Source organism: Nyctibius grandis, chromosome 5, assembly GCF_013368605.1.
Source record: "Nyctibius grandis isolate bNycGra1 chromosome 5, bNycGra1.pri, whole genome shotgun sequence".
Taxonomy (NCBI): Eukaryota; Metazoa; Chordata; class Aves; order Nyctibiiformes; family Nyctibiidae; genus Nyctibius; species Nyctibius grandis.
This window is the reverse complement of record NC_090662.1, coordinates 43,588,408-43,604,207: the sequence shown is the minus strand read 5'-3', so window position 1 is coordinate 43,604,207 and position 15,800 is coordinate 43,588,408. Positions and strand designations below refer to the sequence as shown.

Below are 15,800 nucleotides of genomic sequence, written 5' to 3'. Positions count from 1 at the left end.
TTTCTGTGCTCATATAGGTCTTAAATTCATTGCAGATGTATAATATCGATCTGTTCATGAGCTAATATGTTTATCCAAAGTTGAAAAATTAATCCTATATAAAGGTGTTTACATTCTAGAAATGTAAAATGTCTTGTTAAACTATAATTTTAGCCACTTTTATATAGTCAAACTATATAATTGTAACAATTACAGCCTACTGATTCAAGGGAGGGAAGAAAAACCTTTAGAAAAAGAGAACAGTTTTATAGGGAAAAAAGTATAATATGGGAGTACTGACTGTTTCCAGCATGTCTTGAAAAAGCTCCGAGTTCAAACTCTTTCATCTAGCACTATTAGTAGACATCATCTTTATCAATGCCACAACGGTGATCTATAGAAAGTTCTCTATAACGTACAGAAAATATCAAGCTTACAGATGCTAACTGAAACAAGGTTATCTTGTCAAAACTACTGCTTTGTCTGATGCAAAAGCAATATCCCAAACTGAGCTTGAACCTAACAAACAGATTGATGGTGGGGGGTGTTCAAACTGTGCCTGAAACGGCACCATCATGTTGATGTTCTGTGGACCTTGCACTGAGGCAACGTCAGCCACAGCTGGAATCAAACTAAAACAACCAAAATTAACAGGCACGAGGCCCTTTCCGTAAACTTTTCTTTGGCTTCAACAATGCTCTCAGATTTACAGTATTTGCTTTAACTTTCCAAAATCATCAACAAATCAAAAAACCCTTTGTACAATAACAGCAGAAGGCCTGCTAGCGCTAAGAAGCAGCTAACAGAATGTGTTGCATGCTGTACCACGTGAGTTTGGTTTGGACAGAGAAAGAGACACAACTGCAAAATCACGTGTCCTCCAGAGTCAATTCTTTCCCTGCAGAAACCCATATTCCTAAAGAACAGGTTTTGGAAAGTAAAGGATTAACATTAATTTTACAGCAACAAATCCTACCTTCATTTGCATGTGTGCAACCACGTTGACTTTTAGGAGACTGTATATATAGAAATGAAGATTGTATTTAGCCCACGGACCTAAACTCATTGAAAGCAATGGCAAACTTCCCCTTGGGCCTTCTGTGGTGTCAGAGTTGAACCTATAAATATATAATTAAGCTATACTTACAAAATCATTATGGTAGATCACCCAAAAATATCTCAATTAAAAATTTATGGGACCATATTCCATCCAGCACTTTGATGCCATTTGATAGAAAGATGACGACAGGCACAAGAACCACTTTCAAAGCTGCAGCGTTAAGTAATTAAGCCCTAGGCATAGTTAGCTCTTTATGGATACCAGCCATATTTTGTCTAACTTCCATGCTTTTATCTGTGCATACAAAGAAAATACCCAGGAACATGCTGGGTGAGAGAATTAGACTGAAGACATGTGATATGCTCAGTCCTCGAGCCAGTATTTAAAATGATTCAGATTATACATAGGTGTGAATATTAAGTTAGGATCTTTTCAGCTCTGTACAGACATGGATTTTAAGACTCTTCCCAGACGAAGATGGTATTTGGGTTATGCATAGTAACTACATGTATGATGTCCCTTCTGGAAGCAAAATTATTAGCTGAAATATTCCAGATAATAAAAAGGTAAGTGCATGGCTTGAGGACTTACTTTTTTACGCATAATTGGTTTGGTTTCTGCCTGAAAGCAATCTCCTGGCTTTCTTCTCCAGATGGGCCCACTGACCCCTGAAAGGAGGGCTGGGTGTCCAGTGTCACAGCCATGGTTGCACTGCGCAGTGCAGCAGGGTGCACATATGCCTGAGAGAGGGGAACCTGGAGCTGACCCACCCCAACAGCACTGCAGGTCCCAGCCAGATAACCGGGCAGCCGGATTCAGGGGGCTGCTCCCAAGAGAATCCCACCTGTAGTCACAAAAGCTTTTTTTGCACTGCATTCCTCAGCTGCTCTGGCTCCGTGGAAAGCATGGATAAAGCCAACTCCCCCACCTGTGCACCCACAGCCCAGACACTCCCTCGGTCCTAAGTGAGACCTAAACATGGTTGAAATGAGCTGCCACATGCTGAACTCCTTCACTTCCCCATATACCTGCGTGCTGCTGCTGGAGGATCTCCACATCTTGTACAAATGACTCAGTTACTCCTCTATGTTACAGAATCTTACAGATTTAAGTAAAAATAAACAAATGCAATAGAAAAAGCAAGGAGCATTATAAAATTCACTTTCTTAGTTTGTTTTGACACCTATGTATTCCTCTAAGAATACTTCTTAATGTAATATGGGACATACTATGGTACACAAATAAAGCTTTAGCAGCATGAGACACCTGCAGTTCTGGACTGTTCATGAATACCTTTTGCAAGTGAATTTCACATATATGTGCTACAACCAAAGGAAAATAAGTGTAGCAATGTCACTATGAATGATATCTATGCAGAGCCTAGGATTATCTCTTTCCTTCGACATATTGGTGAAGGCACAGGGACAGACAGGAAGAGCAGCAGCAATATATTATGAACCTTTCTTCTACTGCTTTTTTTTCCCATTTTCTTTATTTAAACCTTTATTCCTGTAACTTACGTCCTTTGCAGTTATTACTCAAAACACTTGTGCAATTGTTGTTCACTGAAAGCTTATGCTGAGTCCTTTCTTTTGTCACAGTTACGTATGTTCTATAAAAGACACTTTATGCCATTTTGCTAATGTATTTCCTACTCTAGGTCAAAAGAGAAAACAAATATGAAAAAAACCCTGTCAAAATACATAGACTCCTTCCATCTATTCCTCAACCTATCTCAACTGGATCCAATACTGAAATGGCAGATGCTTGCCACTTGCTTGCACTCCTAAATTCCACAAATTCTTCCTGAGCTCTTTTTTTGAGGCTCACTTTCATTACTGTTGCAGCAGAGCACATGTTCGGAGTGTTAGCTATTGAACTACCAGCAAAGATTATTATTGCAGAATCTGCAATTTCCTAATGAAAATGAAGTTGCTTCTGAAAATAAACAAACGTAATTAGCAAGCCAGTGCTGTGTGAAATTTGCACCATTCTCTTGTTAACCTATATGTCAAAATGTATTACTTGTGTGCATATAAATTTGCATTTGCAGTTCAGTAACCTCACAGATTATGCTCTAACCACTTTTGGAAACATAATGCTGCAAGAAATAAAAACAAATCCAGTGTCTGGCTGTAATTTGTTATTTTATTAGAGGTTTTTTCTTTAGCGTTTCTAACTGTTTAGGGCTTGATCTTCATAAACCGCATCCTGTCTAAAAGGAGCTATATTATTTCTACAGCGAAATTTCTAATTCCTTCCCTGCTCCCAATTAAGTCAAATTAGTTCTCTCTTGCATCTAGCTTCCTCATTACAGGGTTGGGCCCAAGCATACAAACATACAAGCATGTTATAGAACAACACTGTTTCTAGTTACTTGTGAGTGCAAAATGTCTGTTAGAGCAACCTGAGATCCTCCCAAGAATCAGGTCACTGACCTGACCAACTGGGCACCCTCATAGCAACAAGTGAACCCTCCTTCATGTTCTTCCCTTTGAGTGACACAGTACAAAGCATGAAATGTTTCATTTCCAGATGTAACACGTCCCATGTTGACCTACATAGCCCAGCAACTAGTTAAAGCAGTTTTGTATTTTAAAATGTTTTACAAACCAGTATTTTATACCACCCTCTACAAATAAAAAAAAAACTCGACCACAATTCCAACATCAGTAGTCCAGCTCCCCACCTTCCCTGCAGTGGCTGACACACGATTTCTTCACCATCTAAACTACTTCTCCCGTCCCCTCACAGAAATTGCAGCAGCAGAATCACCCCTTTGTACCTTCTGCTGATCACAAACTGCAGAGACTCGCATCCTTGAATAGTGATGCTGGTTATCAAGATGGATCTACTGAATTCTACTTCCCTCCTGCACCTGGATGCCGCCCATTTCTCCCATCCCTAAGCAGCAAACCATGTCATCTGTACAACATCAGGTCCACTCTTCCTGCCATACAAAAGGCTCCCACTTCTATAGTAAGCACATCAAAAACTGGCTTAACTCCACAGTGCTGCTCTTAACTAAAACTCAGATTAAGGTTCGAACTGCTCGTTTACCCCACTCCCCAGCCTGGTGATTGAGATATCCTCTCTCTTTCTTTTCCAGTTCTAGCTGGAAAGGTGGAAAGAGTTCAAGGAAGGAATAACATGCTCAAAGTTACAGACCATCCTCCATATGACGAATAAGTAAACAAATGATTGATTTTTCAATCCAGAAAAGGAGAAAACTAAGGGAGAAAATCAAACAGTTCTGTAAAGTCATGATGGCATAGAGGAAGCATACAGGGATCATTTGATCGTTCTCGCTTCAAATACGAAAAAAAAACCTAGTAGGAATCAGGTTAAAAACAACAGGAGGAGATAGTTCACCAGACAGTGAGTAGCTGAGCCATAGAGCTCTTCGCTAAAGTTACTGCAGGTACTAAAAATTTACATCTTCAAAGATAAACAGCTATCTCTGGACAGAAATCCATTCAGGATCATTAAATACATAGAAACCACATTTGGCTCAAGAGTTTCCCGAGTTTCTGAGTGGTCAGAATCTTGGAAAACATTTGAAAAGAATCAGATATGCTCATCCTGTTCTTACATCCCTCCTAAGCAGCTATTTATGACTGCACTTGGGCACAAGGCACCAGCCATGTGGTCTGACCAGCACAGCAGCTCTTACAGATCCAAACCTGGAAACAGACTCTCTCCAAACCCAGAAAAAAAGGCTTCAACAAACTGTCACAATTCCTGCAGAAAACATTGAGCATTCGCTCCCATTTCAGCAACAGAAATCTTCAGATTCTCCCTGTAGTAACCTCTCTGGAGTGCCAACTTATTTTTATATAGTACAGAGCCATTTGGTTTTGAGCTACAAAGCTAGTTAGGTATCGCTGCTGAGACTTTGTTCTTGTGCCATGAATCTCTGACGTGATGACTGTGAAAACGCACTGCAAGGGAACACTGCAGTACTCTAAAATATTAAATATTGATCCCTGGAATCTACAAGATTTTTTCACCTTTAGTCTGGTTCTGTGATATATGTACTATCTTTTCTGCTCACCTATTTGATTACGCATACTGGAGGAAGGACCTGACATCAGTGCTTCAGCTATTTTATCAAAAAGTATTGCTGAAAGAAACCCTTAGAGAATGGGGATCATTACCTGTTATTAATTCCTTTAGAACATTATACAGAGCGAACCCACAAATTAGGGCATGCCTTTAGAAGAGCAGTCAGTGGACCCAGTGACACCTCACCAATCAAAGGACAGTAATCCACCACTAAGTTATCCTTCTCTCCTGATCCAAACAGAGCTGTATGACTTTGTAATGACTAAGGCGGCCACAACGTTTCATCAGCTTTCTCTTCTGCTTCTTGTATCAGTTTCAGGTTTTTCACTTGGGCATTTCCCAAATACATCTGCATATAGGTGTTTGTGCCTGGTCAAAGTCAGGCCCAGGACACCTACTGATGAACAATACGGTTCACAATATTTCCAGTCTCATGCTGTGTGGCAGGACAATGTCTGGGTATAGTGATCCATCATACCTGATTTCAGCTTTATAGTCCTAGCTTTTACACTAGGAATTGGTTCATCTTCCCTAAGTGACAATCCCCAATCAGAGCCATTTCACATGTCTCCCTTAAGTCCATCAAAATTTACTCAAGCAGTTTTTAAATCACATTCACTCCCAGCTTTTCATGCTGCAGCTCCTTTATTCATTAACTACAGATGTAGCTGAAAGCATATCCTTTGCAAGAAACTCCATTATGTCATCACTAGACTTTGGGTATCCACTGTGCTGACTCCTGGCATTCGTCACACTATCATGGCACACGATTGGGATACAGAAAAAAGACCGAGCAGAGATTTGAATGTTAAACTTCAATATGCTCAGTGAATGCCATAGCTCTTGCGCTATAATACCAGGTTTTAGTTGGCCAATACATAATTATTTTTATATGGCAGAATAGCTTCAGCAGGGGAGCTGATCACAGACTTACCACAGTGTTTAGTTCACTGCCTATCATTTTGCAACTATAAATGAGGAACATTCAAACAGTCTTGATTTTTCAGATGCACAGTGGGAATGTTTGAAATCTCAAATATTTTCACAGTTTTCTTCTCGGCTCCATTTGTTCATTCATGGAGGAAGACAGTAAGCCAGTTCACAAGCTGTACTTATGGCCTAGCACTATCAAATAGCCCCTCTGGGAAATCTAATCTGTTGTTTGTGAAGATGAGAGACTGCAACAGTCTGCTCTGTCTACTGAGACCATGTTGCATCTACTCTAAGTTACCAAATGCAACTCAGTCTTTATCTGCAATGCTCCTGTTTCTTCCATTCTGGTTATCTCCCCAGCAAACATAACGTGTAATTGTCCTGAATTATGAGCCAGTTGTTCAGCGAGGGAGAAGAACTAGAATGAAGCCAACAAGACCAGATAATGTAGACCCTGAGAGAAGACAGGCAAGTAAGCTCACAAGAATTACCATTGACTTCTCCCAGAGAGGCAGTTCTGAATGTTATTTTTATCCCAGCGTATATATCTAAAATATTTCGTTTGTGATACATATACAGATAAATGAAAGTCAGCTTTAGAAAGAAACCATTGGTCTCAGTCATCATCTGGGTAAGGTAAAACATTTAGATTCATAACAAGCCTGAAATGCATTTACAAGACCTGGTCACACACCATTCCTTCAAATTCAGAAGCAACTCACTATCATAGTTTTCTGCATAGACGCTAGCAAAAACAAGAGAAATTTCTTGTTTTCTACTGTCTCACACTGTTAAAATACCAGAACAAATATCAAGAACGATTAAAAGGTGACAATTTTATAATTCTAGAGAACTGAAGGTTTAAATGTAACTTCCAGTAAGAAACCATTGGAAAAAAACTTAGTGTGACTACTTAGTCCCTAATGGCCAAATTCTTGGGTGGAAAGATGTGATGATAAACTGCATACAAACCACAGACACTCTGCTAACCTCCTCTTTTATGAACCACCAACAGTTAATGTGGCCCATTGAATTTTATATACACAAACATATCCTATACATACTGCTTCACCAAGGGGCAACCTGAGCTGTGCTGAAACAACTCAGCGGGAGCAGGGAGTCATTTCTGCCATTAGCAAGAGAGACAGGATCCAGCTTATCAACTTGCAGCTTTACAAAGACAGCTGCTCTCTGGCTCCCAAGTCCACAAATTACAAGGTAATACTGAAATGTAAACCAAGGTATATTTTTTGTACAATTTTCCTGACAAAACCTTACATCATGTGCTGTTAAATGTGTTGTAAATGATATATTATATAAATTAGTTGAAACACCTCGTGTCAAGTCCTCCCGACAGCTTATGGTTTGATAGGTAAGCAGAAAAGATAGTGTCTTTATTTTTGTACTATGTGAAAGTAGAAAGACCAGGCAAGCTTGAAAAATCAACTCAAAAAGCATTTTTAGAGAGTCACACAAAGTAGCAGAAGATATTAGTAATGATGATAATAATTAGTACCCAGACATGCATAGCCAATATTGTATCTCCTCAGCTAGCAACTGCATTATACCACACTACAAGCAAAGAAGTGGATTGTGCAAATATTTTTCCTTGTTTCACTAACCTATCTCTCAGTCACTTGTTTTTGTGTCTTCCCTCTTTCTTACTCTCCTAAAACACTGTAAAGGAAAGAGCACTTGTCAAAAAAAACCACTGCAAAGACAGTCACTTGGCTCTTTCAGTATTCCACTTCTCATGGTAAGAATGCTTAAATTTAAAAAGGAGCAGAAGCCATTCCTTTCTCCTCGCCCCAACCTGACTACCAGACTCAAACAAGAGGATGAGGGGAGCTCACATCCTTCCTTTTCAACCCTATTACCCTGCAGCCATCCTTCCCCCTTCAGCTGGCCAGCACCAGGGCCTCTGCAATGCTCTCCCATTTAATTCCCGCCCTCAGTGGGGTTGCACAGACGTGACTAATTGCAATTTAGCAAACACTTCTAGTTTGCCCAGGGACCAGGCTTCAGCTTGCTCTACATCCACTGTCAGCTCCGCAGGGACAAAAACATCAGCACATTTCCTTTGCAGCTCAGGACGGATGTGGCATAAACAGCAGATCTATCAAGGCCGATACGCAGTGGCTTTTGAGAGCAGAATGAAGCAAGAGATTACAAAATCACATGTAATAATTCTTCACTTTCTGGTCTGAATTCCTAAGAGGCATTTTCCTCTCTTCCTAAAGCTATTGTCCTCCCTGTAATGGCTCAGCTGTTAATGTCACTATCTCTTGAAACAGGTCATGCTAATGGCAAGCTTGCTTTGGGCATATTGCTTCAAGCTCATTAATATGCATGTTCTCTCTCCATTCGTTTCTCTATTTACTTTGAAGTTGCCTCGCTGGAACCTGCGCTGCTTTTCTATTCTAAGACTCTTGGCTGGCATTTCTCAGCTAGCTGTGTCTCTGGTTGTTATCTAGGATGGAAATGGGACCGAATGTTTCAAACTCAGTTAACAGCACCTCAGGTGACATTTGGTGCCCAGCTGAATGAATTTCTTGGCCTCCTCACCTTCACTGCTGAGAGATGTTCTTTCTACTTGCTCTCAAGTTGATTGTTTACATTGCAAATTTTAGGGCAAGTAACATCTCTGTATTTGTCAAGCACCTGCCCCACGGGAGTACAGCCCCTCATTGTGCTTCTACGAAAAATAACACCACCTGTGTTACCTTACGTTTCTCTCTAAATGTCTCTTCCACCTGAAATAGCTATTTCCAGCATGGGAGGAGAAATCAACTTTGACTCAGATATCAAAGTCTGTGTGATAAGAGAAAGTGATTCAGCTGTCCTCTTTTATTTTTGGCTTTGTGATTCAGCAGCTCATTGTTCAGATGACACAGTCAGTCATAACCAGGAACTTCTGTGAGAAGGAGGAGTAAAAGCATTTATGTAATATTCAGAGGTCACTTTATATTAATATCTCTCCCCAAACAGATCAGTCCCAACTTTGTCCTCTGCAACAGGCCCATGTCATCCAAGGTTATTTTGAGGTGAAAGACATACTGTTTTCCCCAAAGTACCTACAGGGACAGCCAGTTATGTAGCTTCTCTTGAGCCTGCAGGTCGTACAAGGTAGGTCTGCTTCCTACTAAGTCCCTTCCTAGCCAATGTGCAAACAGACACACAACTTTCATGACTCCTCCATACAAAGAACTGTTTCTTCTGAGTAGACAGCCATTAGAAAACCGAGGAACAGACCCTGAAGCTTGTAAGAGGAACTGGCCATGAGCAAGACATCGAGCCTGTCTAAGGAGTGAAGCCAGTTTGATTAAATTAATTTAGTGGCCTCGTCTGGAGGGCTACAGGATTAAAACCAAACAAATGGGTACAAATGCCGTTTTCAGCAGATGGGACTCTAAGCACTGCTTAGACAATGCATCAAAACTATTACAGTTTAATTGAACCTGGTTTGAATCCACCTTCAACACTGTGTCCAAGTTATTTCCAACCCTTTAAATTCCCACTGCACTTCTCACATAGAAAAGCAGTAGTATGCTGTATAAGTTTTAAGGTAATCAACTCTTCTGTTGGATCTCACAGAATTTTTCATGGGATGAAATATTTAAATATGGATTTGTTTTTTAATACAATATAGTTCATTAAACTATCTGCAGCATTAGTTTTAACAGGATCCACAAAAGGAAGCATACAGTAAGTAAAACAACTGAACAGAGCAAGTGGTATAGAGCAGGGGTCACTAACCATGATGCAAAGGGCTGCATACGAGTTATCTGGAAATGGCAATACAGCAGGGCTGACAGGTGGGCAGGAGCTGAGACTCCTGGCAATGTGACAGGGCCCTTCAGTGCAACCTGAGGGTCCTCACGCAAGGGCCAAAAAGGCTCCAGTCGGGCAGTCAGCAGCATCTAATATCTCTAACACGCAACCTCTTCCAGTTCACGCTATCTACTGGCATTTGATGCAACACAGAATTCATCTCACAGCCACTGGCTGAGGCATTTGACCTCAGTCTAGATATACTGCTGCACAGCCTTGGCTTAGTAACTACATATTCTCCAACAGGAGCAGTAGCAAGGACGCAACATCATCTCAAAATCCATCACACGCTACAATACAGTGAACAGCTGCAAAACAGAACAGTGAGTACAGAAATAGCAGTGCTAAGAGCCAAAGTGGCCACCTGTGGAGGAGCTAACAGTGTAGAGCTGAGAGCACACACCAAAATGTTTTCTTCTTTTTTTTTTCAAAATTACCTTGCTTACTTGTTTTCAGTACCTTAAAGTAGACAAAATCCATCTCAGCTAGCCCTTAAAAGTGGTGGTTATTGCACGTAAAAAGTAAAACTGACTACCTGAAGACTAGTGTGTTCAGCTTTTCTCTTATTAAAAACAATGGAAAAATACTTAAAGCTCTGAGATTGTCACATCACAGTCATTTGCAACCTGAAACTGCAGTCAGCTCTAATAAGACAATGCACATCACTTCATCAGCCAAAGAGGAGGACAGATGAGAGAGCATGACACAAAAAGATTTTGACTCACAGTGGCTAATTTCTGAACATCTTCATCAGATGCTCCCAGTGAAGCAAGTCCTATCTCTTGTGAAAACTGTGCAAACTTAGGATCAGCAAGTAGAGGCACATGTCCCAAGAGTTCATGGCATGTATCCCTAAGGGAACAGAAATGAAAAGAGAGTCATTACAGAAATTAATGCCATAATCATTCCATAATTAATTTAACATAAGCCATTTTACATGGGTCTGACCTCTACTTTAAAAGTCTTATCATGAAACATGTTTTTTACAGGGTAGTAGGTCTTCCCTGCGTATGGTTCTGTAGGAACATATAGGTTTCCTTCTATTAAATGGGTTATATGTCATTTAACCCCACCTGTTCTGTGATTTCCCCATCATTTCCAGATTGAGCAGGAGGGCCTGATCACTGCTGTCTTCCAGGCTTAGCACCATGAAGAGATCTGCCCAAAGGAAAGCCAGATGTCTCACAAGTACAGTTTTCAGCATTTCTTTCCACGTGAATCAAATTGAGGGAGGAGATTCTGTCCTTCTACTCCACTCTCATGAGACCCCACCTGGAGTACTGCATCCAGCTCTAGAGCCCTCAGCACAGGAAAGACATGGACCTGTTGGAGTGGGTCCAGAGGAGGGTCACAAAAATGATCAGAGGGCTGGAGCACCTCTCCTATGAAGAAAGGCTGAGAGAGTTAGGGTAGTTCAGCCTGGAGAAGAAAAGGCTCCAGGGAGACCTTAGAGCAGCCTTTCAGTACTTAAAAGAGGGCCTATAAGAAAGATGGGGACAAACTTTTTAGCAGGGCCTGTTACAATAGCACAAGGGGTAATGGTTTTAAACTAAAAGAGGGTAGATTTAGACTTATACAAGGAAGAAATTTTTTACGATGAGGGTGGTGAAACACTGGAACAGGTTGCCCAGAGAGGTGGTAGATGCCCCATCCCTGGAAACGTTCAAGAACAGGTTGGACGGGGCTTTGAGCAACCTGCTCTAGTTGAACATGTCCCCTGCTCATTGCAGGGAGGCTGGACCAGATAAGCTTTAAAGGTCCCTCCCAACCCAAACTATTCTATGATTCTGTGATTCTAAGTTCCAAATCCAACACATTCCCTCTTCCTCTTCTCCATTCCCCTTTCCGCACCTGGGTACAGTTCCACAACCAAACATTTTGCCACTTGCCACTAGAAATTCAGGGCAATATTTACAGAGGTTTCTGTGTGCTTAATTTCTCATTTAGTCCTGAGTTCCTACTGCAATTACCGGCTACTTTTGTTACATGGTCCACTTTTCACCAAGCAGGTTTCAGAAAAAGCAGAGAACCAGAATTGTTTCAGAAAGAACTGCTGTCCACACCTATAAGTGCATTATTAGTCACAACAAAGTGCAGATATAAGTGTACAAAAAACTGCTAACCACCCTAACGAAAGTGCACATGCATCATCTACAAAAGCTCTCAAACAATTCTGAAAGTTTTGGTGCATTTGTTCACAGAAAATAATGGACTTAGTAGTAAAGTTCACTTTAAAAATCGGGTCTGACATTTCCTTTGCTTTTGTCTCTTCAAAGACATTTCTCTCTCTTTTTTTTTTTTTCCTAAGCTGTAAACAAATCTTTTAAAGGCAGGGAGAAAACATCAAGTTTTCTGCCTTCTATCCAAAATCATCCAATTTGTCTTTTATAAACTATTTTTGTTTGAAAAGACACAGAACCTGACACTTCAGATAAATCATGAATAGAAAAACAACCTTCTATATAATTTAAAGTCTCTTTGCTCAGTACTCTTCACCAAGAAGTCTGCACCAACTGTGTCTAGGTAGATAGTAGTTTCTGACTGCATGCAAATGAAGAGTAGCATTTTTGGCATTCCTAGTTTGCCACACCAAAAGCTTATCAACTGTAGTTCCAGTATTGGAGGGTTACATACAAGCCTCTCTTCTCAGCCCAGAGGGCCTCACTGACAGATGTTTAGCAACATTTGCTCATGTTATATTCACACTTTTTGGTGAGACAAGCACTGCTCTGAAGTTGTGCAAGACAAGTTTGAGCCAATTTCATATATGAGTAATTAATTCAACAGTACGGAGGAATTACCAAATCTCATTTCTCTTCCTTCCTAGACATACGTATTTCCCAAAAAGGCACGGAAGGTAAACCAGATGCTCTTGTGCCGGACATAATAAAACAAACATGGTCCATAGACACTGACTAGAAATTCAGCTGTAGCAATATAGGCTGAGTGCTCAAGTTTACTGTGCGCCAATATTTTTAGTCAACGCCGATGAAACATGTTTGATATGTACAGCTGGCCAGGAACAGTATACATCGTACTTACATATGGAAAACTGTTTGCACTTCTTTTCCACTGCCTGGTAAAGCTTGTCCTTCCACCTGAAAGTAAGATCTTTCCTCCTTTGTTTCTACATCATTGCATGTCCTTTCAGAGCCTGGGAAATTCCCAATTTCTTCAAAAGCAGCTGCTAAGAAGGCTTCTCTTTTATGATCTCCACACCCCTTTGGCGATGCTCTGAGTCTTGCAAGATGATCAAAGTTCCCTGCCACAAGACCCGTAGCTTATCTAGTACTCCCTTCCTCACTGGAGCTCAGACTTGAAAAATTGGCTGGCTCTGCATAGTATCCATCTCTTTGTTCAAGAGATAACATCACTTGAGTGGATAATTATCAAAGGTTAATCACCCTTCTTCAATTAATTCAGTTCCAGTCACAACAATTTCTTCTGTCATCTCCTGCAAGATTTAGCTTGCTAATGACACAAAGGACAGCAGGGAAACGGGGTTTGCAGTCTCATGGATAAACTCAGGGAACTCCCAGTATCAAACAATTCACTGGAGGAACATGACTCCTCCAACCATCACCTTCCAAACAGAGACGGGCCGCAAAGCCCATTCTCTGGAAGTCCAGAGCTCTAACTCCAATTCTCGTCGTCACTAGAAAAATCAACACTGATTGCTGAGCACTCCACCTATGGTGCACCGCATCAGTCCAGATATATTTAACTTCATATCAGTAGTTCAAATAACACGAGCAAAGAAGATACAGTGGGACTGGCTTCAAGTTCCTGGCTTCAGGTAAGCATGCATGTCTCCAGATAGGCTTCCACAGCAGCATCACTACTATTGGTATCTGAGCGAGTGTCTGCATCTCTGTTTTCCTGTGCTGAAGTCACAACTCCCAGAAACGAAGACGCAGGGACACAGGCTCTTTGTGTCACTTCCACCCTTGCAGCAAAACAAGAACAGACAAAGCCTAGCCCCATTAACTTGTCTCTCCTGGCAAGGGGAGTGGAATGAAGAGGCAGAAGATACTTCTCTCATGCCTTTAGCTTGTAGATTATTCCATTAAAACTATGCAAAGTATTCTTTTGAACATGCAGTTATAAAGAGGGGAACTTGAAACAAAAAGCATATGAACAAAAACAAAAAACCAAAAAAAATCTCCCAGGCAGAACCATGAACCAGCATTTGGGATTGTCATTGGAGTCTCTTAGATTTCCCTGCCAGTCTGTCCCTTTATAGATAGTCTAAACAATATAATTCTTTGCTTAACTACCAAGGCTTGATCCTTTTGTTTTGTTTTATTCAGAAAATAATTAAGTTCCTTTAATTTATTCACACACATTGCTCAGAGAAAATAAGATTTTTGTAATGCACTTTTCACAGCAAAAGATTTTTCTTGGAGCAAATTAGTTAGCAGAGCAGAGGAAATCTATATAGCTCTGTGAATGTAGTAGAAACATAATGAAACTCAGGAAGAAATGTTTTAAAATGCATATAGTAGTGATTCAGATCAAACCAAATGAACTCTCTAATTTGTATCTAGCTCTATAGTGTGGGTGTTAAATCTGATGGAAAGACCACTGAAGTCAAAGGGAGTCTTTTTACCAGGTTTATATCATTGAAATGCAACATTCACCAGGCCAGGGACCTGCAGCAGACCTCATTATGGCCCCATATATCAACTAGCAGATCTCAGGGCATTGCAGCTACTGTGGAAGATGAAGAGCTGTCCCTGCTCAAGTCAATTTAGTTGTGCCGTCGATCTCAAAAAAGCCAGGATTTCACTCTGCGTTTCTGATAACACTTACTATATGCTCTACCTCATGAAAAAAATTAAAACACATTTAAAAAAGGACTTTCAAAATTTTCCTGTGGAGTTCCTGATAGTCAGTACACATTATTTAATTTACATGAACAAGTAGGTCTGCAAGAAGAGAGTAATATCTTTAGAAAATGACAACTTAATTCCTGTTAGTCGTATTTAGAAGTGTTAAGACCATAACCTGGACTTTTAAGTTCAGCCCAAATAAGGAATAAAAATCTTCATTCTAACTGAACTATTATTACTACACAGTGACTTTCCAGACACCATGACCAGAAAGGTTACAAAAAAAGTAGTTGCTGTCACTACTAAGGATCAGCTACGATACACTGCATAATTCTGAAGGTAAGCAGCATCCTGAAAACTACAGGGGTCTCAAATATCCAAATCAATGAACCAGAGAACATCAACAAAAGCATAGACGCACTTAATGGTTTCCTGGAAGATGTCCCTTCCTTTGGTCCTGTTGGAGTATGCACCTAAATCCCCTATCAATAGATGAAAATATTCTTCTAGTTTGTATTAAGGTAACAAATGGCATCATTCTTTTGCTGAATATTGGCAGGTGCTGCAATGTGAGACACTGGCTTCCCACAGGAGAGGAAATCATTGGTGCAAAACCTGGTACTTCCTAAGTATAATTTCTTTTTTTGAAATATCTACAGATATTTTCAGATAGACCAGAAGAGGTCCAGCATCATATATCCAAGCCCTTCTTTCAGGATTTTACATTGTAGAAATTTGCCTAGAAATTTAAGGGATTAAAGTTCTAATTACAAAGGTTACAGAAGTGAGTGAATTCCTTCAGGGGTTCCCACCTCTTTCCCAAAAGAAACAGACACACACAAAACTAGCCTCATAGCACTTCAGCAAATACTTTTCCCAGTTCACGTGCTGAGGAAAAAAGTAGATAAGTGCATAACAGCACCACCTGGTGGCTCTTGCCAGAATAATGTTAGAGCATTTTTAGAAACAGCTTAATATGCATTTCCATTAATCCTTTTATATCCAAAAATATTACTCCCTGGATTTGGCAGTCTATTCATGAATCAAAGTTAGGCATGGGTCCAAATGTTTACAGGACCAGAGCTGAATATATATGTATG

At 40.4% G+C, this 15,800-nt stretch overlaps 1 protein-coding gene across 5 annotated transcripts in view; it reads right to left on the bottom strand.

The window, feature by feature from the left end:
• TPH2 (tryptophan hydroxylase 2) overlaps positions 1-15,800 on the bottom strand; it is an 87,145-nt gene that overhangs the window by 53,466 nt on the left and 17,879 nt on the right. For all 5 annotated transcript variants that reach the window (XR_011048205.1, XR_011048206.1, XM_068400976.1 and 2 more), the window contains exon 8: positions 10,594-10,720. Coding sequence is in view for 3 of the 5 variants with exons in the window: in XM_068400976.1 (XP_068257077.1) it covers positions 10,594-10,720 (127 nt within the window). In the remaining 2 variants the exon portion in view is untranslated. The remainder of the gene's footprint in view (positions 1-10,593; positions 10,721-15,800) is intronic.